The following is a 24,792-nucleotide window of genomic DNA, read 5'->3' as shown; positions in this document are numbered from 1 at the left end:
GTAGTTGTGAAGTTTTTTGATGTTAAGGTTCAATTCTTTACATCCAGTGGGTCTCAGTGAGACCATGGAATTGAACTCTGTAATCTAAAATAGACTGGTTTCCTTATTATAGTCTTTGTATGCGTGTGGTATGTGTGTGTGTGTGTGTGTGTGTGTGTGTGTGTGTGTGTGTGTGTGTATGTATGTATATCTATCTGTCTATAGATTATATATATATATATATATATATATATTTCTCTAACGTCCTAGTGGATGCTGGGGACTCCGTAAGGACCATGGGGAATAGACTGGCTCCGCAGGAGACTGGGCACTCTAAAGAAAGATTCAGTACTATCTGGTGTGCACTGGTTCCTCCCTCTATGCCCCTCCTCCAGACCTCAGTTAGTTAGAATCTGTCCGGCCAGAGCTGGGTGCTCCTAGTGGGCTCTCCTGAGCTTGCTAGAAAAGAAAGTATTTTGTCAGGTTTTTTATTTTCAGAGAGCTTCTGCTGGCAACAGACTCTCTGCTACGTGGGACTGAGGGGAGAGAAGCAAACCTACTCACTGCAGCTAAGTTGCGCTTCTTAGGCTACTGGACACCATTAGCTCCAGAGGGATCGAACAGAGTCAGGCACTGTATATATGTGCGAGCCCCCGCCATTTTTACACATGAGAAGCGGGACAGAAGCCCGCCGCTGAGGGGGCGGGGCCTTCTTCCTCAGCACACCAGCGCCATTTTCTCTTCACAGCTCCGCTGGAAGGACGCTCCCCAAGCTCTCCCCTGCAGTATACAGGTGCAATAGAGGGTAAAAAAGAGAGAGGGGGCACATAAATGTAGGCGCAGAGATAGATATATATATATATATATATATATATATATATATATATATATATATATATATATATATATAAAAACAGCAGCTACTCGGTAAACACTAAGGTACAGTGTAATCCCTGGGTTATATAGCGCTGGGGTGTGTGCTGGCATACTCTCTCTCTGTCTCCCCAAAAGCCTTTGTGGGGTCCTGTCCTCAGTCAGAGCGTTCCCTGTATGTGTGTGGTGTGTCGGTACGCCTGTGTCGACATGTTTGATGAGGAAGGATACGTGGAGGCAGAACAAGTGCAAATAGATGTGGTGTCGCCCCCGACGGGGCCGACACCTGATTGGATGGATATGTGGAAGGTGTTAAATGATAATGTAAGCTCCTTACATAACAGATTGGATAAAGCTGTAGCCTTGGGACAGTCGGGGTCTCAACCCATGCCTGCTCCCACAGCGCAGAGGCCGTCAGGGTCTCAAAAGCGCCCAATATCCCAGTTAGTTGACACAGACGTCGACACGGAATCTGATTCCAGTGTCGATGACGATGATGCAAAGTTGCAGCCTAAAATGACGAAAGCCATCCGCTACATGATTGTGGCAATGAAGGATGTGTTACACATTTCTGAGGAAAATCCTGTCCCTGACAAGAGGATTTATATGTATGGGGAGAAAAAGCAAGAAGTGGCTTTTCCCCCGTCACATGAATTGAATGAATTATGTGAAAAAGCGTGGGATTCCCCTGATAGGAAGGTAGTAATTTCCAAGAGATTGCTGATGGCGTATCCTTTCCCGCCAACGGACAGGTTACGCTGGGAATCCTCCCCCAGGGTAGACAAGGCGTTGACACGCTTATCTAAGAAGGTGGCCCTGCCGTCTCAGGATACGGCCGCCCTAAAGGATCCTGCGGATAGAAAGCAGGAGCTATCCTGAAGTCTGTTTACACACATTCTGGTACGCTGCTGAGGCCAGCAATTGCTTCGGCCTGGATGTGTAGTGCGGTAGCAGCATGGACGGATACTCTGTCTGAGGAGTTAGATACCCTGGACAGGGACTCTGTTCTAATGACCCTGGCACATATCAAGGACGCGGTCCTATATATGCGGGATGCCCAGAGGGACATTTGCCTGCTGGGCTCTAGAGTAAACGCAATGTCCATTTCTGCCAGAAGGGTCTTATGGACTCGGCAATGGACAGGGGATACCGACTCTAAAAAACACATGGAGGTTTTACCTTATAAGGGTGAGGAATTGTTTGGGGACGGTCTCTCAGACCTAGTTTCCACAGCTACGGCTGGGAAGTCAAATTTCTTGCCTTATGTCCCGCCACAGCCTAAGAAAGCACCGTATTACCAAATGCAGTCCTTTCGTTCGCAAAAGAGCAAGAAAGTCAGAGGTGCATCCTTTCTTGCCAGAGGCAGGGGTAGAGGAAAGAGGCTGCACCACGCAGCTAGTTCCCAGGAACAAAAGTCCTCCCCGGTTTCCACTAAATCCACCGCATGACGCTGGGGCTCCACAGGCGGAGCCAGGAGCCGTGGGGGCGCGTCTCCGACATTTCAGCCACCAGTGGATTCGCTCACGGGTGGATCCTTGGGCTATACAAGTTGTGTCTCAGGGATACAAACTGGAATTCGAGGTGACGCCCCCTCACCGTTACCTAAAATCGGTTTAAAATCCCTGAACATTTATCTGAAGAAATTCAAGTTCAAAATGGAATCGCTCAGAGCGGTCATTGCAAGCCTGGAAGAGGGGGATTTTATGGTGTCTCTGGACATCAAGGATGCTTACTTGCATGTCCCCATTTATCCACCTCATCAGGAGTACCTCAGATTTGTGGTACAGGACTGTCATTACCAATTCCAGACGTTGCCGTTTGGGCTCTCCACGGCACCGAGAATATTTACCAAGGTAATGGCGGAAATGATGGTGCTCCTGAGAAAGCAAGGAGTCACAATTATCCCATACTTGGACGATCTCCTCATAAAGGCGAGGTCCAGAGAGCAGTTGCTAATCAGCGTAGCACACTCTCAGGAAGTGTTGCAACAGCACGGCTGGATTCTGAATATCCCAAAATCGCTGCTGATTCCTACGACGCGTCTGCCCTTTCTGGGCATCATTCTGGACACAGACCAGAAGAAGGTGTTTCTCCCGGCGGATAAGGCTCAGGAGCTCGTGACTCTAGTCAGAGACCTCTTAAAACCGAAACAGGTGTCGGTGCACCACTGCACGCGAGTCCTGGGAAAGATGGTGGCATCATACGAAGCCATTCCCTTCGGCAGGTTCCATGCGAGGATCTTTCAGTGGGATCTGTTGGACAAGTGGTCCGGATCGCATCTTCAGATGCATCGGCTGATCACCCTGTCCCCCAGGTCCAGGGTGTGTCTTCTGTGGTGGCTGCAGAGTGCTCACCTTCTCGAGGGCTGCGGGTTCGGCATACAGGACTGGGTCCTGGTGACCACGGATGCGAGCCTCCGAGGATGGGGGGCAGTCACTCAGGGAAGAAACTTCCAAGGGTTGTGGTCAAGTCAGGAGGCTTGTCTGCACATAAATATCCTGGAACTAAGGGCCATATACAACGCCCTGAGTCAAGCGGAGCCTCTGCTTCGCAACCAACCGGTGCTGATTCAGTCAGACAACATCACCGCAGTGGCTCAAGAAGCAGAGTGGCGATGGCGGAAGCCACCAGGATTCTTAGCTGGGCGGAGAATCACGTGCAAGCACTGTCAGCAGTGTTCATTCCGGGAGTGGACAACTGGGAGGCGGACTTCCTCAGCAGGCACGGCCTCCACCCGGGAGAGTGGGGACTTCATCAAGAAGTCTTCACGCAGATTGCAAGTCGGTGGGAACTGCCACAGATGGACATGATGGCGTCCCGCCTCAACAAAAAGCTAAAAAGGTATTGCACCAGGTCAAGGGACCCTCAGGCGATAGCTTTGGACGCACTGGTAACACCGTGGGTGTTCCAGTCGGTCTATGTGTTTCCTCCTCTTCCTCTCATACCCAAGGTACTGAGAATCGTAAGGAAAAGAAGAGTGAAAACAATACTCATTGTTCCGGACTGGCCAAGAAGGACTTGGTACCCGGAACTGCAAGAAATGCTCACAGAGGAACCATGGCCTCTGCCTCTCAGACAGGACCTGTTGCAACAGGGGCCCTGTCTGTTCCAAGACTTACCGCGGCTGCGTTTGACGGCATGGCGGTTGAACGCCGAATCCTAGCAGAAAAGGGCATTCCGGATGAAGTTATTCCTACGCTGATAAAGGCTAGGAAGGACGTGACAGCAAAGCATTATCACCGTATATGGTGAAAATATGTTGCTTGGTGTGAGGCCAGGAAGGCCCCTACAGAGGAATTCCAGCTGGGTCGATTCCTGCACTTCCTACAGTCAGGTGTGACTATGGGCCTAAAATTAGGGTCCATAAAGGTCCAGATTTCGGCCCTATCCATCTTCTTTCAAAAAGAACTGGCTTCACTGCCTGAGGTTCAGACGTTTGTTAAGGGAGTGCTGCATATTCAGCCCCCTTTTGTGCCACCAGTGGCACCTTGGGATCTTAACGTGGTGTTGGATTTCCTGAAATCCCACTGGTTTGAGCCACTTAAGACCGTGGAACTAAAGTATCTCACGTGGAAAGTGGTCATGCTGTTGGCTTTAGCTTCAGCTAGGCGTGTGTCAGAATTGGCGGCTTTGTCATGTAAAAGCCCCTATCTGGTTTTCCATATGGACAGTGCAGAATTGCGGACTCGTCCGCATTTTCTGCCAAAGGTGGTATCATCTTTTCATTTGAACCAACCTATTGTGGTGCCTGTGGCTACTCGTGACTTGGAGGACTCCCAAGTTGCTGGACGTAGTCCGGGCTTTGAAGATTTATGTAACCAGAACGGCTGGAGTCAGGAAGACTGACTCGCTGTTTATCCTGTATGCATCCAACAAGCTGGGTGCTCCTGCTTCAAAGCAAACTATTGCTCGCTGGATCTGTAACACGATTCAGCAGGCTCATTCTGCGGCGGGATTGCCGCAGCCGAAATCAGTGAAAGCCCATTCCACAAGGAAAGTGGGCTCTTCTTGGGCGGCTGCCCGAGGGGTCTCGGCATTACAGCTTTGCCGAGCTGCTCCTTGGTCGGGTTCAAACACTTTTGCAAAATTCTACAGGTTTGATACCCTGGCTGAGGAGGACCTTGTGTTTGCTCATTCGGTGCTGCAGTTTCATCCGTACTCTCCCGCCCGTTTGGGAGCTTTGGTATAATCCCCATGGTCCTTACGGAGTCCCCAGCATCCACTAGGACGTTAGAGAAAATAAGAATTTACTCACCGGTAATTCTATTTCTCGTAGTCCGTAGTGGATGCTGGGCGCCCATCCCAGGTGCGGACTTTCTGCAATACGTGTATATAGTTATTGCTTAACAAAGGGTTATGGTTATGTAGCATCGGTTGAGTGATGCTCAGTTGTTGTTCATACTGTTAACTGGGTAAGTTTATCACAAGTTGTACAGTGTGGCTGGTATGAGTCTTACCCTGGATTCCAAAATCCTTTCTTTGTAATGTCAGCTCTTCCGGGCACAATTTCCTTAACTGAGGTCTGGAGGAGGGGCATAGAGGGAGGAGCCAGTGCACACCAGATAGTACTGAATCTTTCTTTAGAGTGCCCAGTCTCCTGCGGAGCCCGTCTATTCCCCATGGTCCTTACGGAGTCCCCAGCATCCACTACGGACTACGAGAAATAGAATTACCGGTGAGTAAATTCTTATTTTTTATATATATATATATATATATATATATATATATATATATATATATATATTCTTTTTTCATGTGATCTAATTAGTGTTTATATGATTTATGGAATTTAGGATATCAATATGTTAAATAATCAATTTACACATCCTCAGAGCGTTGGATGAATTTAATACCCATCTGAGATGTTTAATGAAGGGATTTCCTTGTTGCTGCTATGTATTACACCCCTTTATTAACAATCCTACATTCCTTGTACGCCATGTTAACTTTTTTGATGTATATCTTCTGTCCACTATCTTTTGAATCCTGTGGGTCGTTCTCATGTAAATACAATTGTAAGGTGTGATTGGCCCGTGGGTTACCATGGCGACACAAATACAATATAAGCGGATTTCCGGGATCTGGGACCTGGAATATACACGCACAAGAGTCGAGGCACGTGACCCATGAAGGATGTTGGGTATATCACGTGACCGGACACTAAACACCGCTTTGGGCCTGTTGCCTTGTTACGAACTGTACTCCGATCACGTGTGACGCACCACGTGACCACATTCGAACCGGTGCTATTGGACGGTTCGGTCACATGACCGGACCTCTATAGGTAAACAATCCCGTTTAAATGTGTTTAACTGCATTTTGTACAATCGTTTTTAATGTTTCAGATTGTTTAATGATATTGGGGCCAATAATGACTCTAAGTATATTTTATAATGTAAACTTCCGAACGGCTTGTTTTGTAATGTGTAATGAGACCTGTCAGGTGTAAAGAGTTATGCCACTTAACAGGGTATAAAATGGATCTATGCCAGCCACTACCTACATGCTCCTGAGGAAGCTGGATGTTGCAGACCAGCGAAACGCGTTGAACTTTTTTCTCCCTGCCTGTTTGGAATCTACCACCATCACTGGCGTTTACTGGTCACTCCTATGCAAACTTGGGGACATTTCCACAACAATATTCACCTTACCTGGTCCTACTTACCACCTACCAAGGACAAAGATTTCCAACTGTTAACAAGGTGGACATCATCTGCATCACTGGTAAAAACATCATGATTGCAAAGTATCGGATTTATGCCAAAACAGCCGATTATTGATGGTCTACACCATTGACATTAGTCCCTTCTTTTTGAGTGAATCCTAGCCAGCATTGTGGAACATTTTCTATTTTGATATCAATTATCCCTACAGGCATATATGTGGCATTATTTTATGTAATTTATCTTACTGTGATTTCTCTATCGTCCTAGTGGATGCTGGGGTTCCTGAAAGGACCATGGGGAATAGCGGCTCCGCAGGAGACAGGGCACAAAAAGTAAAGCTTTAGGATCAGGTGGTGTGCACTGGCTCCTCCCCCTATGACCCTCCTCCAAGCCTCAGTTAGGTTTTTGTGCCCGGCCGAGAAGGGTGCAATCTAGGTGGCTCTCCTAAAGAGCTGCTTAGAAAAGTTTAGCTTAGGTTTTTTATTTTACAGTGAGTCCTGCTGGCAACAGGATCACTGCATCGAGGGACTTAGGGGAGAAGAAGTGAACTCACCTGCGTGCAGGATGGATTGGCTTCTTTGGCTACTGGACATTAGCTCCAGAGGGACGATCACAGGTACAGCCTGGATGGTCACCGGAGCCTCGCCGCCGGCCCCCTTGCAGATGCTGAAAAGATAAGAAGGTCCAGAATCGGCGGCAGAAGACTCCTCAGTCTTCTTAAGGTAGCGCACAGCACTGCAACTGTGCGCCATTGCTCTCAGCACACTTCACACGGCAGTCACTGAGGGTGCAGGGCGCTGGGGGGGGGCGCCCTGGGCAGCAATGAAAATCCTTTTTTTGGCAAAAAATACCTCACATATAGCCTCCGGGGCTATATGGAGATATTTAACCCCTGCCAGAATCCATTTTTAAGCGGGAGACGAGCCCGCCGAAAAGGGGGCGGGGCCTATCTCCTCAGCACACAGCGCCATTTCCTCACACAGTTCCGCTGGTCAGGAAGGCTCCCAGGCTCTCCCCTGCACTACACTACAGAAACAGGGTTAAATCAAGAGAGGGGGGGCAAAATTTGGCGAAATTGTGATTTTATAAAAGCAGCTATAAGGGAGCACTTATTATAAGGCTATCCCTGTAAAATATAGCGCTTTGGTGTGTGCTGGCAAACTCTCCCTCTGTCTCCCCAAGGGGCTAGTGGGGTCCTGTCCTCTATCAGAGCATTCCCTGTGTGTGTGTGCTATATGTCGGTACGTGTGTGTCGACATGTATGAGGACGATGTTGGTGAGGAGGCAGAGCAAATTGCCTGTAATGGTGATGTCACTCTCTAGGGAGTCGACACCGGAATGGATGGCTTATTTATGGAAATTACGTGACAATGTCAACACGCTGCAAGCCGGTTGACGACATGAGAGGGCCGGCGAACAAATTAGTATCTGTCCAGGCGTCTCAAACACCGTCAGGGGCTGTAAAATGCCCATTTACCTCAGTCGGTCGACACAGACCCAGACACGGACACTGATTTCAGTGTCGACGGTGAAGAAACAAACGTATTTTCTTTTAGGGCCACACGTTAAGGGCAATGAAGGAGGTGTTACATATTTCTGATACTCCAAGTACCACAAAAAAGGGTATTATGTGTGAGGTGAAAAAAACTACCTGTAGTTTTTCCTGAATCAGATAAATTAAATGAAGTGTGTGATGATGCGTGGGTTTCCCCCGATAGAAAATTATTGGCGGTATACCCTTTCCCGCCAGAAGTTAAGGCGCGGTGGGAAACACCCCTCAGGGTGGATAAGGCGCTCACACGCTTATCAGAACAAGTGGCGGTACCATCTACGGATAGGGCCGTACTTAAGGAGCCAGCTGATAGGAGGCTGAAAAATATCCTAAAAAGTATACACACACATGCTGGTGTTATACTGCGACCAGCGATCGCCTCAGCCTGGATGTGCAGAGCTGAGGTGGCTTGGTCGGATTCCCTGACTAAAAATATTGATACCTTTGACAGGGACAGTATTTTATTGACTATAGAGCATTTAAAGGATGCATTTCTATATATGCGAGATGCGCAGAGGGATATTTGCACTCTGGCATCAAGAGTAAATGCGATGTCCATATCTGCAAGAAGATGTTTATGGACACGACAGTGGTCAGGTGATGCAGATTCCAAACGGCACAAAGATGTATTGCCGTATAAAGGGGAGGAGTTATTTGGGGTCGGTCCATGGGACCTGGTGGCCAGGGCAACTGCTGGAAAATCCACCGTTTTTTACCCTAAGTCACATCTCTGCAGAAAAAGACACCGTCTTTTCAGCCTCAGTCCTTTCGTCCCTATAAGAGTCATATCTGCCCAGGGATAGAGGAAAGGGAAGAAGACTGCAGCAGGCAGCCCATTCCCAGGAACAGAAGCCCTCCACCGCTTCTACCAAGTTCTCAGCATGACGCTGGGACCGTACAGGACCCCTGGATCCTACAAGTAGTATCCAAGGGGTACAGATTGGAATGTCGAGAGGTTTCCCCCCTCGCAGGTTCCTGTAGTCTGCTGTACCAATGTCTCCTCCGACAGGGAGGCAGTATTGAAAACAATTCACAAGCTGTATTCCCAGCAGGTGATAATAAATTTACCCCTCCGACAACAAGGAAAGGGGTATTACTCCACACTATATGGTGGTACTGAAGGCTAGGTGAGACCTATTCTAAATCTGAAAAATTTGAACACTTACAAGGGTTCAAATCCAGATGGAGTCACTCAGAGCAGTGATAGCAAAGAACAAGGGGACTATATGGTGTCCCGGGACATCAGGGATGCTTACCTCCATGTCCCAAAATTTGCCTTTTCTCACCAAGGGTACCTCAGGTTCGTGGTACAGAACTGTCAAGAACAAGGTCCAGAGAACAGTTGGAGGTCGGAGTAGCACTATCTCAAGTAGTTCTACGACAGCACGGGTGGATTCTAAATATTCCAAAACCGCAGTTGTTCCGACGACACGTCTGCTGGTCCTAGGGATGATTCTGGACACAGTCCAGGAAAAGGTGTTTCTCCCAGAGGAGAAAGCCAGGGAGTTATCCGAGCTAATCGGGATCCTCCTAAAACCAGGAAAAGTGTCAGTGCATCATTGCACAAGAGTCCTGGTAAAAATGGTGGCTTATTACGAAGCGCTTCCATTCGGCAGATTTCACGCAAGAACTCTTCAGTGGGATCTGCTGGACAAATGGTCCGGATCGCATCTTCAGATGCATCAGCGGATAACCCTATATCCAAGGACAAGGGTGTCTCTCCTGTGGTGATTACAGAGTGCTCATCTTCTAGAGGGCCGCAGATTCGGCATTCAGGATTGGATGCTCGTGACCACGGAGGCCAGCCTGAGAGGCTGGGGAGCAGTCACACAAGGAGTGTGATCAAGTCTGGAGAATTCTCTCCACATAAATATACTGGAGCTAAGAACAAATTTATAATGCTCTAAGCTTAGCAAGACCTCTGCTTCAAGGTCAGCCGGTATTGATCCAGTGGGATAACATCACGGCAGTCGCCCACGTAAACAGAAAGGGCGGCACAAGAAGCAGGAGGGCAGTGACAAAACTGCAAGGATTTTTCGCTAGGCGGAAAATCATGTGATAGCACTGTCAGCAGTGTTCATTCCGGGAGTGGACGACTGGGAAGCAGACTTCCTCAGCAGGCACGACCTCCACCCGGGAGAGTGGGAACTTCATCGGGAAGTTTTCCGCATGATTGTGAACCGTTGGGAAATGGCGTCCCGCCCGAACAAAAAAAAAATGGGACAGGTATTGCGCCAGGTCACGAGACCTTCAAGCGATAGCTGTGGACGTCCTGGTAACACCGTGGGTGTAACAGTCGGTGTATGTGTTCCCTTCTCTGCTTCTCATAACCAAGGTATTGAGAATTATAAGACATAGAGGAGTAAGAACTATACTCGTGGCTCCGGATTGGCCAAGAGGGACTTGGTAACCGGAACTTCAAGAGATGCTCACAGAGGACTAATGGCCTCGGGAGCTAAGAAGGGATTTGCTTTCAGCAAGTACCATGTCTGTTCCAAGAGGAACCGTGGCATCGGCCTTTAAGAAAGGACCTGCTCCAGCAGGGACCTTGTCTGTTCCAAGACTTACCGCGACTGCGTTTGACGGCATGGCGGTTTGAACGCCGGATCCTAAGGGAAAAGGCATTCCGGAAGAGGTCATACCTACCCTGGTCAAAGCCAGGAAGGAGGTGACCGCACAACGTTATCACCACATGTGGTAAAAATATGTTGCGTGGGTGAGGCCAGGAGGGCCCCACGAAAAAATTTCAACTAGGTCGATTTCTGCACTTCCTGCAAACAGGAGTGTCTATGAGCCTCAAATTGGGGTCCATTAAGGTTCAAGTTTCGGCCCTATAGATTTTCTTCCAGAAAGAATTGGCTTCAGTTCCTGAAGTCCAGACGTTGTCAAGGGAGTATTGCATATACAGCCCTTGTGTGCCTCCAGTGGCACCGTGGGATCTCAACGTAGTGTTGGGATTCCTCAAATCATATTGGTTTGAACCACTCAAATCTGTGGATTTGAAATATCTCACATGGAAAGTGACCATGCTGTTGGCCCTGGCCTCGGCCAGGCGATTGTCAAAATTGGCGGTTTTGTCTTACAAAAGCCCATATTTGATTTTCCATTCGGACAGGGCAGAACTGCGGACTCGTCCCCAGTTTCTTCCTAAGGTGGTGTCAGCGTTTCACCTGAAACAACCTATTGTGGTGCCTGCGGCTACTAGGGACTTGGAGGACTCCAAGTTGCTAGACGTTGTCAGGGCCCTGAAAATATATATATATATATATATATATATATATATATAATTCCAGGACGGCTGGAGTCAGAAAGTCTGACTTGCTGTTTATATTGTAGGCACCCAAAAAGCTGGGTGCTCCTGCTTCTAAGCAGACTATTGCTCGTTGGATTTGTAGTACAATTCAGCTTGCACATTCTGTGGCAGGCCTGCCACAGCCAAAATCTGTAAATGCCCATTCCACAAGGAAGGTGGGCTCATCTTGGGCGGCTGCCCGAGGGGTCTCGGCTTTACAACTTTGCCGAGCAGCTACTTGGTCAGGGGCAAACACGTTTGCTAAATTCTACAAATTTGATACCCTGGCTAAGGAGGACCTGGAGTTCTCTCATTCGGTGCTGCAGAGTCATCCGCACTCTCCCGCCCGTTTGGGAGCTTTGGTATAATCCCCATGGTCCTTTCAGGAACCCCAGCATCCACTAGGACGATAGAGAAAATAAGAATTTACTTACCGATAATTCTATTTCTCGGAGTCCGTAGTGGATGCTGGGCGCCCATCCCAAGTGCGGATTATCTGCAATACTTGTACATAGTTACAAAAATCGGGTTATTATTGTTGTGAGCCATCTTTTCAGAGGCTCCGCTGTTATCATACTGTTAACTGGGTTCAGATCACAGGTTGTACAGTGTGATTGGTGTGGCTGGTATGAGTCTTACACGGGATTCAAAATCCTTCCTTATTGTGTACGCTCGTCCGGGCACAGTATCCTAACTGAGGCTTGGAGGAGGGTCATAGGGGAAGTAGCCAGTGCACACCACCTGATCCTAAAGCTTTACTTTTTGTGCCCTGTCTCCTGCGGAGCCGCTATTCCCCATGGTCCTTTCAGGAACCCCAGCATCCACTACGGACTCAGAGAAATAGAATTATCGGTAAGTAAATTCTTATTTTTTCACTATGTGTAATTATTAAATGTGTTGTTAATATGAACCAGCCTTTCGGATTTATAATTAATTTCATACATCAGACAGAGAGGAGGGGGGTGCAAATCCCCACCCCTAAATTCCCTTCCGCACACTGAAAATTACCTGTAACCATCCCTGAACCTATCTGGTAATAAAATTCAGAGAATTAGTCACAAATGTTTGCAAACACATATTTAGCTGCTGGCCACGTCACGGCTTCTCCGATACAGCAGTCCTAACCTACATAATAGCAGTGCCCACATAGGGCCATGTAATTTGTCACAGTAGGCCTCATGATAAAGGCGATTACTAAAACACTTCCAGACAGAGAGCTCACTTACCCAGGAGCCACCCCCAGGATCTCCCATTGGCACTACAAGGAACAGCATGCCTTCCAAATGCTGCTCCCATTCAATGCCTCTTGCACACAAGCAGACAAACAATTTGGCAGTTGCTCAATCGTACCTTGAGATAATTATATATCAGGTGCTGGAAGGGGGAGGGGTCACAGACAAACAACAGACAGAGAGGAGGGGGGTGCAAATCCCCACCCCTAAATTCTCTTCCGCACACTGATAATTACCTGTAACCATCCCTGAACCTATCTGGTAATAAAATTCAGAGAATTAGTCACAAATGTTTGCAAACACATTTTTAGCTGCTGGCCACGTCAAGGCTTCTCCGATACAGCAGTCCTAACCTACATAATAGCAGGTATGATTGAGCAACTGCCAAATTGTTTGTCTGCTTGTGTGCAAGAGGCATTGAATGGGAGCAGCATTTGGAAGGCATGCTGTTCCTTGTAGTGCCAATGGGAGATCCTGGGGGTGGCTCCTGGGTAAGTTAGCTCTCTGTCTGGAAGTGTTTTAGTAATAGCCTTTATCATGAGGCCTACTGTGACAAATTACATGGCCCTATGTGGGCACTGCTATTATGTAGGTTAGGACTGCTGTATCGGAGAAGCCGTGACGTGGCCAGCAGCTAAACATGTGTTTGCAAACATTTGTGACTAATTCTCTGAATTTTATTACCAGATAGGTTCAGGGATGGTTACAGGTAATTATCAGTGTGCGGAAGGGAATTTAGGGGTGGGGATTTGCACCCCCCTCCTCTCTGTCTGTTGTTTGTCTGTGACACCTCCCCCTTCCAGCACCTGATATATCATTATCTCCAGGTATGATTGAGCAACTGCCAAATTGTTTGTCTAATTAATTTCATATATTTCATGATGAGCCAGCGCTGGTAAATTTCTTTCTCTTGTCCAGTATCCATATAGGTGAATTTACCACCCCCTTACCAGCTGCTATTGATAGCGCACCCTAAATTCTCTTTCCAAGAAATTAAGGGGTCTATGTACTAAGCCTTGGATGGAGATAAAGTACCAGCCAATCAGCTTCTAATGGCCATGTTACAGGCTGGGTTTGAAAAATGACAGGAGCTGTTTGGCTGGTAGTTTATCATTCTCCACTTTATCACTCTCCACTTTATCACTTTTTAAGGCTTAGTACATCTGGCCCACAGTGTTTTTGAAAAATGACAGGATCAGGTTGGTTAGTACTTTATCTCCGACCACTTATCTCCATCCAAGGCTTAGTAAAAAGACCCTTTAGTGCTTACTTTGAGTGCGGACTGTAACTGTATATATAATGCGTACAGGTTGAGTATCCCTTATCCAAAATGCTTGGGACCAGAAGTATTCTGGATATCGGATTTTTCCGTATCTTGGAATAATTGCATACCATAATGATATATCATGGTGATGGGTCCTAAGTCTAAGCACAGAATGCATTTATGTTTCATATACACCTTATACACACAGCCTGAAGGCCATTTTAGCCAATATTTTTAATAACTTTGTGCATTAAGCAAAGTGTGTCTACATTCACACAATTCATTTATGTTTCATATTCACCTTATACATACAGTGTGAAGGTCATTTAATACAATATGTTTAATAACTTTGTGTATTACACATAGTTTGTGTACATTGAGCCATCAGAAAACAAAGATTTCACTATTTCTCTGACGTCCTAGTGGATGCTGGGAACTCCGTAAGGACCATGGGGAATAGCGGCTCCGCAGGAGACTGGGCACAAAAGTAAAAGCTTTAGGACTACCTGGTGTGCACTGGCTCCTCCCCCTATGACCCTCCTCCAAGCCTCAGTTAGATTTTTGTGCCCGAACGAGAAGGGTGCACACTAGGTGGCTCTCCTGAGCTGCTTAGTGAAAAAGTTTAAGTATAGGTTTTTTATTTTCAGTGAGTCCTGCTGGCAACAGGTTCACTGCACCGAGGGACTAAGGGGAGAAGAAGCGCATTCACCTGCGTGCAGAGTGGATTGGGCTTCTTAGGCTACTGGACATTGGCTCCAGAGGGACGATCACAGGCCCAGCCATGGATGGGTCCCAGAGCCGCGCCGCCGGCCCCCTTACAGAGCCAGAAGACTGAAGAGGTCCGGGAAATCGGCGGCAGAAGACGTCCTGTCTTCAATAAGGTAGCGCACAGCACCGCAGCTGTGCGCCATTGCTCTCAGCACACTTCACACTCCGGTCACTGAGGGTGCAGGGCGCTGGGGGGGGGGGGGGGGGCGCCCTGAGACGCAATAAAAACACCTTAGATGGCAAAAAATACATCACATATAGCTCCTGGGCTATATGGATGCATTTAACCCCTGCCAGTTTTTCCTTAAAAAAGCGGGAGAAAGGCCGCCGAGAAGGTGGCGGAGCCTATCTCCTCAGCACACAAGCGCCATTTTCCCTCACAGCTCCGCTGGAAGGACGTCTCCCTGACTCTCCCCTGCAGTCCTGCACTACAGAAACAGGGTAAAACAAGAGAGGGGGGGCACTAATTTGGCAGATTAATCAATACAGCAGCTATATAAGGGAAAAACACTTATATAAGGTTATCCCTGTATATATATAGCGCTCTGGTGTGTGCTGGCAAACTCTCCCTCTGTCTCCCCAAAGGGCTAGTGGGGTCCTGTCCTCTATCAGAGCATTCCCTGTGTGTGTGCTGTGTGTCGGTACGTTGTGTCGACATGTATGAGGAGGAAAATGGTATGGAGGCGGAGCAATTGCCTGTAATAGTGATGTCACCCCCTAGGGAGTCGACACCTGACTGGATGGTCTTATGGAAGGAATTACGTGATAGCGTCAGCACTTTACAAAAGACTGTTGACGACATGAGACAGCCGGCAAATCAGTTAGTATCTGTCCAGGCGTCTCAAACACCGTCAGGGGCTCTAAATCGCCCGTTACCTCAGATGGTCGACACAGACCCAGACACGGACACTGACTCCAGTGTCGACGGTGAGGAAACAAACGTATTTTCCAGTAGGGCCACACGTTACATGATCACGGCAATGAAGGAGGTTTTGAACATTTCTGATACTACAAGTACCACAAAAAAGGGTATTATGTGGGGTGTGAAAAAACTACCCGTAGTTTTTCCTGAATCAGATGAATTAAATGAGGTGTGTGATGAAGCGTGGGTTTCCCCCGATAAAAAACTGCTAATTTCTAAAAAATTATTGGCATTATACCCTTTCCCGCCAGAGGTTAGGGCGCGTTGGGAAACACCCCCTAGGGTAGATAAGGCGCTCACACGCTTATCAAAACAAGTGGCGTTACCGTCTCCTGATACGGCCGCCCTCAAGGAGCCAGCTGATAGGAAGCTGGAAAATATCCTAAAAAGTATATACACACATACTGGTGTTATACTGCGACCAGCAATCGCCTCAGCCTGGATGTGCAGTGCTGGGCTGGCTTGGTCGGATTCCCTGACTGAAATATTGATACCCTGGACAGGGACAGTATATTATTGACTATAGAGCATTTAAAGGATGCATTTCTATATATGCGAGATGCACAGAGGGATATTTGCACTCTGGCATCAAGAGTAAGTGCGCTGTCCATTTCTGCCAGAAGAGGGTTATGGACGCGACAGTGGTCAGGTGATGCGGATTCCAAACGGCATATGGAAGTATTGCCGTATAAAGGGGAGGAGTTATTTGGGGTCGGTCTATCGGACCTGGTGGCCACGGCAACGGCTGGGAAATCCACCTTTTTACCCCAGGTCACCTCTCAGCAGAAAAAGACACCGTCTTTTCAGGCTCAGTCCTTTCGTCCCCATAAGGGCAAGCGGGCAAAAGGCCACTCATATCTGCCCCGGGGCAGAGGAAGGGGAAAAAGACTGCAGCAGGCAGCCTCTTCCCAGGAACAGAAGCCCTCCCCCGCTTCTGCCAAGTCCTCAGCATGACGCTGGGGCCTTACAAGCGGACTCAGGTACGGTGGGGGGTCGTCTCAAGAATTTCAGCGCGCAGTGGGCTCACTCGCAAGTGGACCCCTGGATCCTGCAGGTAGTATCTCAGGGGTACAAATTGGAATTCGAGACGTCTCCCCCTCGCCGGTTCCTGAAGTCTGCTTTACCAACGTCTCCCTCCGACAGGGAGGCGGTATTGGAAGCCATTCACAAGCTGTATTCCCAGCAGGTGATAATCAAGGTACCCCTCCTACAACAGGGAAAGGGGTATTATTCCACGCTGTTTGTGGTACCGAAGCCGGACGGCTCGGTAAGACCTATTTTAAATCTGAAATCCTTGAACACTTACATACAAAGGTTCAAATTCAAGATGGAGTCACTCAGAGCAGTGATAGCGAACCTGGAAGAAGGGGACTATATGGTGTCTCTGGACATCAAGGATGCTTACCTCCATGTCCCAATTTGCCCTTCTCACCAAGGGTACCTCAGGTTTGTGGTACAGAACTGTGACTATCAGTTTCAGACGCTGCCGTTTGGATTGTCCACGGCACCCCGGGCCTAAAATTAGGGTCCATTAAGGTTCAAATTTCGGCCCTGTCGATTTTCTTCCAGAAAGAATTGGCTTCAGTTCCTGAAGTTCAGACGTTTGTCAAAGGGGTACTGCATATACAGCCTCCTTTTGTGCCTCCAGTGGCACCTTGGGATCTCAATGTAGTTTTGGGGTTCCTAAAATCACATTGGTTTGAACCACTCACCACTGTGGACTCTAAATATCTCACATGGAAAGTGGTAATGCTGTTAGCCCTGGCTTCAGCCAGGCGTGTCTCAGAATTGGCGGCTTTATCCTATAAAAGCCCTTACCTAATTTTTCATACGGACAGGGCAGAATTGAGGACTCGTCCTCAATTTCTCCCTAAGGTGGTTTCAGCGTTTCACTTGAACCAGCCTATTGTGGTACCTGCGGCTACTAGGGACTTGGAGGACTCCAAGTTGCTGGACGTAGTCAGGGCCCTGAAAATATATGTTTCCAGGACGGCTGGAGTCAGAAAATCTGACTCGCTGTTTATCCTGTATGCACCCAACAAGCTGGGTGCTCCTGCTTCTAAGCAGACTATTGCTCGTTGGATTTGTAGTACAATTCAGCTTGCACATTCTGTGGCAGGCCTGCCACAGCCAAAATCTGTAAAAGCCCATTCCACAAGGAAAGTGGGCTCATCTTGGGCGGCTGCCCGAGGGGTCTCGGCTTTACAACTTTGCCGAGCAGCTACTTGGTCAGGGGCAAACACGTTTGCTAAATTCTACAAATTTGATACCCTGGCTGAGGAGGACCTGGAGTTCTCTCATTCGGTGCTGCAGAGTCATCCGCACTCTCCCGCCCGTTTGGGAGCTTTGGTATAATCCCCATGGTCCTTACGGAGTTCCCAGCATCCACTAGGACGTCAGAGAAAATAAGAATTTACTTACCGATTAATTCTATTTCTCGTAGTCCGTAGTGGATGCTGGGCGCCCATCCCAAGTGCGGATTGTCTGCAATACTTGTACATAGTTATTGTTATAAAAATCGGGTTATTATTGTTGTGAGCCATCTTTTCAGAGGCTCCTCTGTTATCATGCTGTTAACTGGGTTCAGATCACAGGTTGTACGGTGTGATTGGTGTGGCTGGTATGAGTCTTACCCGGGATTCAAAATCCTTCCTTATTGTGTACGCTCGTCCGGGCACAGTATCCTAACTGAGGCTTGGAGAAGGGTCATAGGGGGAGGAGCCAGTGCACACCAGGTAGTCCTAAAGCTTTTACTTTTGTGCCCAGTCTCCTGCGGAGCCGCTATTCCCCATGGTCCTTACGGAGTTCCCAGCATCCACTACGGACTACGAGAAATAGAATTATCGGTAAGTAAATTCTTATTTTCACTCTCACTCAAAAAAAAATCTGTATTTCGGAATATTCCGTATTTTGGAATATTTGGATATGGGATACTCAACCTGTATATATGGAAAATAAACTATAAAAAGAAAAAATGAGTGTGTTTACCATCACAATGTGTAAATACCCATAAGAATAATACCCAGTGAAAGGCGTGTGGCTGCTAGATCTATTCAGCCAGCACGGGCCTCCTGTAATTTGAAATAAAGAAAGCGGTAGAGTGCTGTTGTTTCCTGTATCCAGTGTCATACATAAAGGCCATTACTGAGTACTTTTTAAGTAAATGTAGTTAGGCATATGCTATTAAAGTCACTGAAGATTTGTGGTCTCTAGCACCCCTAGAAAGTGTTTCTCCCCCATAACATTTAGTAAGCAAATCATCTGTCAGCTGAGAGAGACAATAGACGTGCAGATTTTTTGCAGTCTCGTGTATTTTAAATGCTACACACAGCTACGTGTTTACAAACAGCCTGACTCTGCAGCTGGAGGCAGCAGGATCCTAGGATATGGAAAAGGTGTGATTCTGATCATGTGAGGCTTAGTGACAGAAACATGTCAGAACCACAAACTAGGCTGTGGATAGATAGCACTGCCAGCTATTTTACAGTCATGTATGTAGCACACACGAAGGCAGGGAAGGAAGCTGCACAAATGTAGGCACGTGTCCCGTAATAATGCAGTTAGATTAGATAAACTGTATTGTGACAATGTGCCCTTCTGAGTTATCTCCTCTGTAAACTAATAATCCCCTTCAGAAAGTTATTCTTTATTAATATACCATGCTCACAAGTTATAGATTCCAGGGATGATTCTGAGTTGGGAGTAAACCTTGAGAAAGCAAGTAGATTTGTATCGGACATAAACCATGTTGCAATGCCATGAGCGCAAACCCATTTATGTATTTGCATGCAGGGTAAGTACGGCTGCTTCAGCACGCAGCCCACGAATGCTGCACAGCTTTATTTTTACCCTGCAATTTACATGTGTGTTTGGACACGCCCCTCCTAAATCTAAATCTCTGCACATGTTACAACTGCAGGGTAGCGTGGTTTTACCCAAGTGCAAAGTTGCTTGCTCTTTTTTGCTTTACTCCCACTTTAGAATAAACTCCTTAGTCTCTACTTGATGTCCAGATATTCCTAATGCTATATTATGTATAGTAGCTCTTTAGCGTTACAGTATGCATATTTTATTACTGAAAAATAACCATTAACTTCCCATTTACGTTTCTTGTGATAGTCTGTAATTTATTTTTCTTTTGTAGGTGCTGTGATAAGAGATTGTGGACACACATTGACTTAAATCGCTGCAAATCTATTACTCCTCTTATGCTCAGTGGGATCATCAGAAGACAGCCAGTGTCCTTAGATTTAAGCTGGACAAATATATCCAAGAAACAGCTCAGCTGGCTCATGAACAGACTTCCAGGTACTACACTGTCTGCCCACAGTCCTAGTGTCTATGCAGATTAAACACTAGGTGGAAATTTTGCATGTGCTTATAAAGAAATCAGAATAGCACCATAACATTTCATTGGCGGTCAGGAAGCACCAGATGATGCTCTCCTGATGTCTGCTTACATAATCAAAATTCATCCTTACCATTTCAGTTTGCAAGTAGGCATTGTCTACCAACAAAATATCGACATCTAAATATTCAGTAATAACAGCACCTCTTACATACAAATGGCAGAGGCAACCCTTTTTTCAGTTATGAGAATACATCCTTTAAACTCATAGCAGTCAGGGCCTTGTGAATATTGGTCCTGTAGTGCTTCATTTCATTAATAGCTTTTATCAGTGGTTCCCAAACTTTTTTGAATCATGGCAATGAATTGTTCCTGGACCACCAGCCCAGGGCACCCCTGCAAGTGTCCTGATGCACCCCAGGGTACTATGGCACCCAGTTTGGGAACCACTGGCTTATATTCTAATGAATATTTGTTCAGCTCCCCAAGATCACTGCTTCCTATGCATGTAGGCAACAGCACTTCCACATTTAACACATCATTCATTTTAAACACTCTAATAACTGGTGCCGGAAAACTTTGGTTCCTAGTCCCAACTGCAGGACGTTCCGACAGTAGGGCTTCCAATAACAGTAAGGGCCTGGGTTGACAGGCAGTTTCTAAATGTAAAAAAAAACCTATAAATACCCATAAGCACCTGAACTAGTAGAAATTCCACAGTTCTTCTGTTCTATGATCCAGATGCCACTGTAGTATTTAGTTAATGAGGCTGTGATTGAAGAATGAAATGTGATCCACAGGCACCTTGTAATTATTATTTTAGCTACCTGAGTATTGTTCCAAATCAGGGTGGCAATTTGATCTACCGTCTCCTTGTATTTCTTTTAGCTCTACGAGATCTTAATTTATCTGGCTGTTCTTGGATTGCTGTTTCGGCACTTTGCAGTTCCAGCTGTCCATTACTGAGATCTCTTAATGTCCAGTGGGTGGAAGGGCTGAAAGATGCACAGATGAGGGATCTCCTGTCCCCGCCTACAGATAACCGGCCAGGTATGCAGAAATGTATTACTGTAGATGCAGAGATATGACACGGTTTCTTGTTCATTCAAAATATACATTTGGAGACACTTATCAAATGATTGCAAGGAAATGGCCTGATTCTGAGTCACATGCACTGCCAATGTTGGACACAGTGGAGCATGCGTGTACGTTGCACTCTGCATATATCCAGATAGGGTGTGCACAGAGTCGGAGTTGAGATTGAGGTGCACGCTAGCACCACGGTCTCGGAAATGTGTGAATATGTAGTGGCCATTCCTGTGCTGTGACAAGGAGGTGGCTCAGTGCATGCATAGAGATGGTCCATTGTGGGCGTGTTATGGAAGAGTCGCGAGTGCAGCAGTGAAAGTGGTCCATACATAGGTGCTCAAACACAGATACAGGAAGCCATACTCAGATGGAAGAACTACACCTGCCATAGGGCTGCTGCAAGTTTTGATGGTGTGTCTAAAGACTCGCCAATCGGTGTTTCAGCGCCTGTGGACACCAACAGTGGGCGTCTCAGTTCCGTGCACGTTTGGATGCACAAGCAGGTCTTTGTAGCGGCAGTTGCAGAGTGGCGACCACCAATAGTCACGGCTGCGTCCAACTCCGAATCAGCGCCAAAGCAGCTGTTGCTCATAACAGTGTGCCTTAGTTTTGTAAACTGCATTAGAAAAATGACAACTAGGCGGGGGATAGTTGCTATAAGCCGCACCACCATTTCCTGTTCACTAGATTTCTTAAACTACCCCATCATTCTAAACTTTTAATTAAGTTTAATGGACTTTTTAAGGACAAGATTTAATTACGCATGCGTTTCCACGACATGTAACTGGTATGAAACAGGTTTATTTTTTAGTCTCCAAAGTGGGAGACACTGGTAACACATTGGCAGTAACAAGGTGCAGGAGGAGTGTGGGCACTTCTAAACACTTGGATTGGGGGCTGGAGAGAGTAGGGCCGCTGCCGGCAAAGACAGAGGCCCTGTGTGCTGTCCGGTGGCTGCCTTGGGCTCTGGGATTGGGATCGCTATCCTTTAGGGCACAGTTTCCCAACAATGGTCCTCACGGCACTGTAACAGTCAGTGTTTATGGTGTTGTCATGCTTGAGCACAAATGCATACGTCAAGATATCTGAGGTATCTTTGCTCAATTATGTCTAAACTTAAAGTGTGCCTTGAAAAAAGAGGATTGGAAACATTTCTTTCGGGGTACATTGGGGCCAGGGGGTTTACTGAGCACTCCCCTATGGAATACGTTTAGTAGAGTGGACTGTTCTTAGTGCATAAGCCCACCAAAAGCAGCACCCATTTTAGATGCTCCAGCACTCCCTTCTGTCCCGTCTGCCATGAAGTACAGGGTTTGGTGGCTTTTTTTTTCTGCTGCTCTGAGATCTATTGTGCTCTGTGGGCGGTTTTGCAGGTTCACCTTCATTTCTCTAACGTCCTAGTGGATGCTGGGGAATCCGTAAGGACCATGGGGAATAGACGGGCTCCGCAGGAGACATGGGCACTTTAAGAAAGAATTTGGATTCTGGTGTGCTCTGGCTCCTCCGTCTATGTCCCTCCTCCAGACCACAGTTTGAATCTGTGCCCGGACGAGCTGGGTGCTACTTAGTGAGCTCTCCTGAGCTTGCTAAAAAGAAAGTATTTTGTTAGGATTTTTTATTTTCAGAGAGATCTGCTGGCAACAGACTCTCTGCAGCGTGGGACTGAGGGGAGAGAAGCAGCCCTACTCTCTGCAGATAGGTCCTGCTTCTTAGGCTACTGGACACCATTAGCTCCAGAGGGATCGTACACAGGATCCTCACCCTTTGTCGTCCGATCCCGGAGCCGCGCCGCCGTCCCCCTCGCAGAGCCAGAAGACAGAAGCCGGGTGAAAAAAGCAAGAAGACTTCGAAATCGGCGGCAGAAGACTCCAGTCTTCACTGAGGTAGCGCACAGCACTGCAGCTGTGCGCCTTTGCTCCCACACTACACCCACATACTCCGGTCACTGTAGGGTGCAGGGCGCAGGGGGGGGCGCCCTGGGCAGCAATTAGGACCTCTTGGCAAAAGTTGGACATATATACAGTTGGGCACTGTATATATGTATGAGCCCCCGCCATAATTTTGTACATAAACGCGGGACAGAAGCCCGCCGCTGAGGGGGCTGGGCTTCTTCCTCAGCACTCACCTGCGCCATTTTTTCTCCACAGCTCCGCTGAGAGGAAGCTCCCCAGGCTCTCCCCTGCAGATTCACGGTAGAAGAGGGTAAAAAGAGAGGGGGGGCACATAAATTAGGCGCAAAAACATAATATACAGCAGCTACTGGGTTAACACTAAGTTACTGTGTGATTCCTGGGACATATAGCGCTGGGGTGTGTGCTGGCATACTCTCTCTCTCTGTCTCTCCAAAGGGCCTTGTGGGGGAACTGTCTTCAAAAAGAGCATCCCCTGTGTGTGTGGTGTGTCGGTACGTTTGTGTCGACATGTTTGACGAAGAAGGCTGTGTGTAAGCAGAGCGGGAGCAAATGAATGTGGTGTCTCCGCCGACGGCGCCGACACCTGATTGGATGGATATGTGGAAGGTTTTAAATGATAATGTTAATTCCTTGCATAAAAGGTTGGATAAAGTTGAACCCTTAGGACAGTCAGGGTCTGAGCCCGTGCCTGATCCTATGTCGCAGAGGCCGTCAGGGTCTCAGAAGCGCCCACTATCCCAAATTGTTGACACAGATACCGACATGGATTCTGACTCCAGTGTCGATTACGATGATGCAAAGTTACAGCCTAAATTGGCTAAATCCATCCGTTATATGATTATAGCAATTAAGGATGTGTTGCACATCACAGAGGAAACCCCAGTCCCTGACAAGAGGGTTCATATGTATGGGGAAAAAAGGCAGGTGTTGACCTTTCCCCCTTCGCATGAGCTAAATGAGTTATGTGAAAAGGCTTGGGAATCTCCAGATAAAAAACTGCAGATTTCCAAACGGATGCTTATGGCGTATCCTTTCCCGCCAACGGACAGGCTACGCTGGGAATCCTCCCCTAGGGTGGACAAAACTTTAACACGCTTATCCAAGAAGGTAGCCCTGCCGTCACAGGATACGGCTACCCTCAAAGATGCTGCGGATAGAAAGCAGGAGGGTACCCTGAAGTCCATTTATACACATTCAGGTACCTTACTAAGGCCAGCGATCGCGTCGGCCTGGGTGTGTAGTGCTGTAGCAGCATGGACGGACACCCTGTCTGAGGAACTTGATACCTTAGACAAGGATACTATATTAATGACCCTGGGGCATATAAAAGACGCTGTCCTATATATGAGAGATGCTCAAAGAGACATTAGTCTACTGGGTTCTAGAATAAATGCTATGTCGATTTCTGCCAGAAGGGTCCTGTGGACTCGGCAATGGACAGGTGATACCGACTCAAAAAGGCACATGGAGGTTTTACCTTACAAGGGTGAGGAATTGTTTGGGGAAGGTCTCTCGGACCTGGTCTCCACAGCTACGGCTGGAAAGTCAAATTTTTTGCCATATGTTTCCTCACAACCTAAGAAAGCACCGTATTACCAAATGCAGTCCTTTCGATCACAAAAAGGCAAGAAAGTCCGAGGTGCGTCCTTTCTTGCCAGAGGCAGGGGCAGAGGAAGGAAGCTGCACAACACAGCTAGTTCCCAGGAACAGAAGTCCTCCCCGGCTTCCACTTTATACACCGCATGACGCTGGGGCTCCACAGGCGGAGCTAGGCCCGGTGGGGGCGCGTCTCCGAAATTTCAGCCACAAGTGGGTTCACTCCCAGGTGGATCCTTGGGCGATAGAGATTGTGTCTCAGGGATACAAGCTGGAATTCGAAGAGATGCCCCCTCAC

General features: G+C 47.5%; 1 protein-coding gene across 11 annotated transcripts in view; it reads left to right on the top strand.

Moving 5' to 3' along the window:
* The window catches only part of KDM2B (lysine demethylase 2B), a 473,004-nt gene that overhangs the window by 428,199 nt on the left and 20,013 nt on the right, over nucleotides 1-24,792 (top strand). For all 11 annotated transcript variants that reach the window (XM_063964438.1, XM_063964435.1, XM_063964434.1 and 8 more), the window contains 2 exons: nucleotides 19,693-19,856; nucleotides 20,785-20,946. In XM_063964438.1, coding sequence (XP_063820508.1) covers nucleotides 19,693-19,856; nucleotides 20,785-20,946 — 326 coding nt within the window. The remainder of the gene's footprint in view (nucleotides 1-19,692; nucleotides 19,857-20,784; nucleotides 20,947-24,792) is intronic.

The sequence above is a fragment of the Pseudophryne corroboree genome, chromosome 1 (genome assembly GCF_028390025.1).
Source record: "Pseudophryne corroboree isolate aPseCor3 chromosome 1, aPseCor3.hap2, whole genome shotgun sequence".
Taxonomy (NCBI): Eukaryota; Metazoa; Chordata; class Amphibia; order Anura; family Myobatrachidae; genus Pseudophryne; species Pseudophryne corroboree.
Note: the sequence above shows the minus strand (reverse complement) of the source record. Positions and strands in the feature narration are given on the sequence as shown.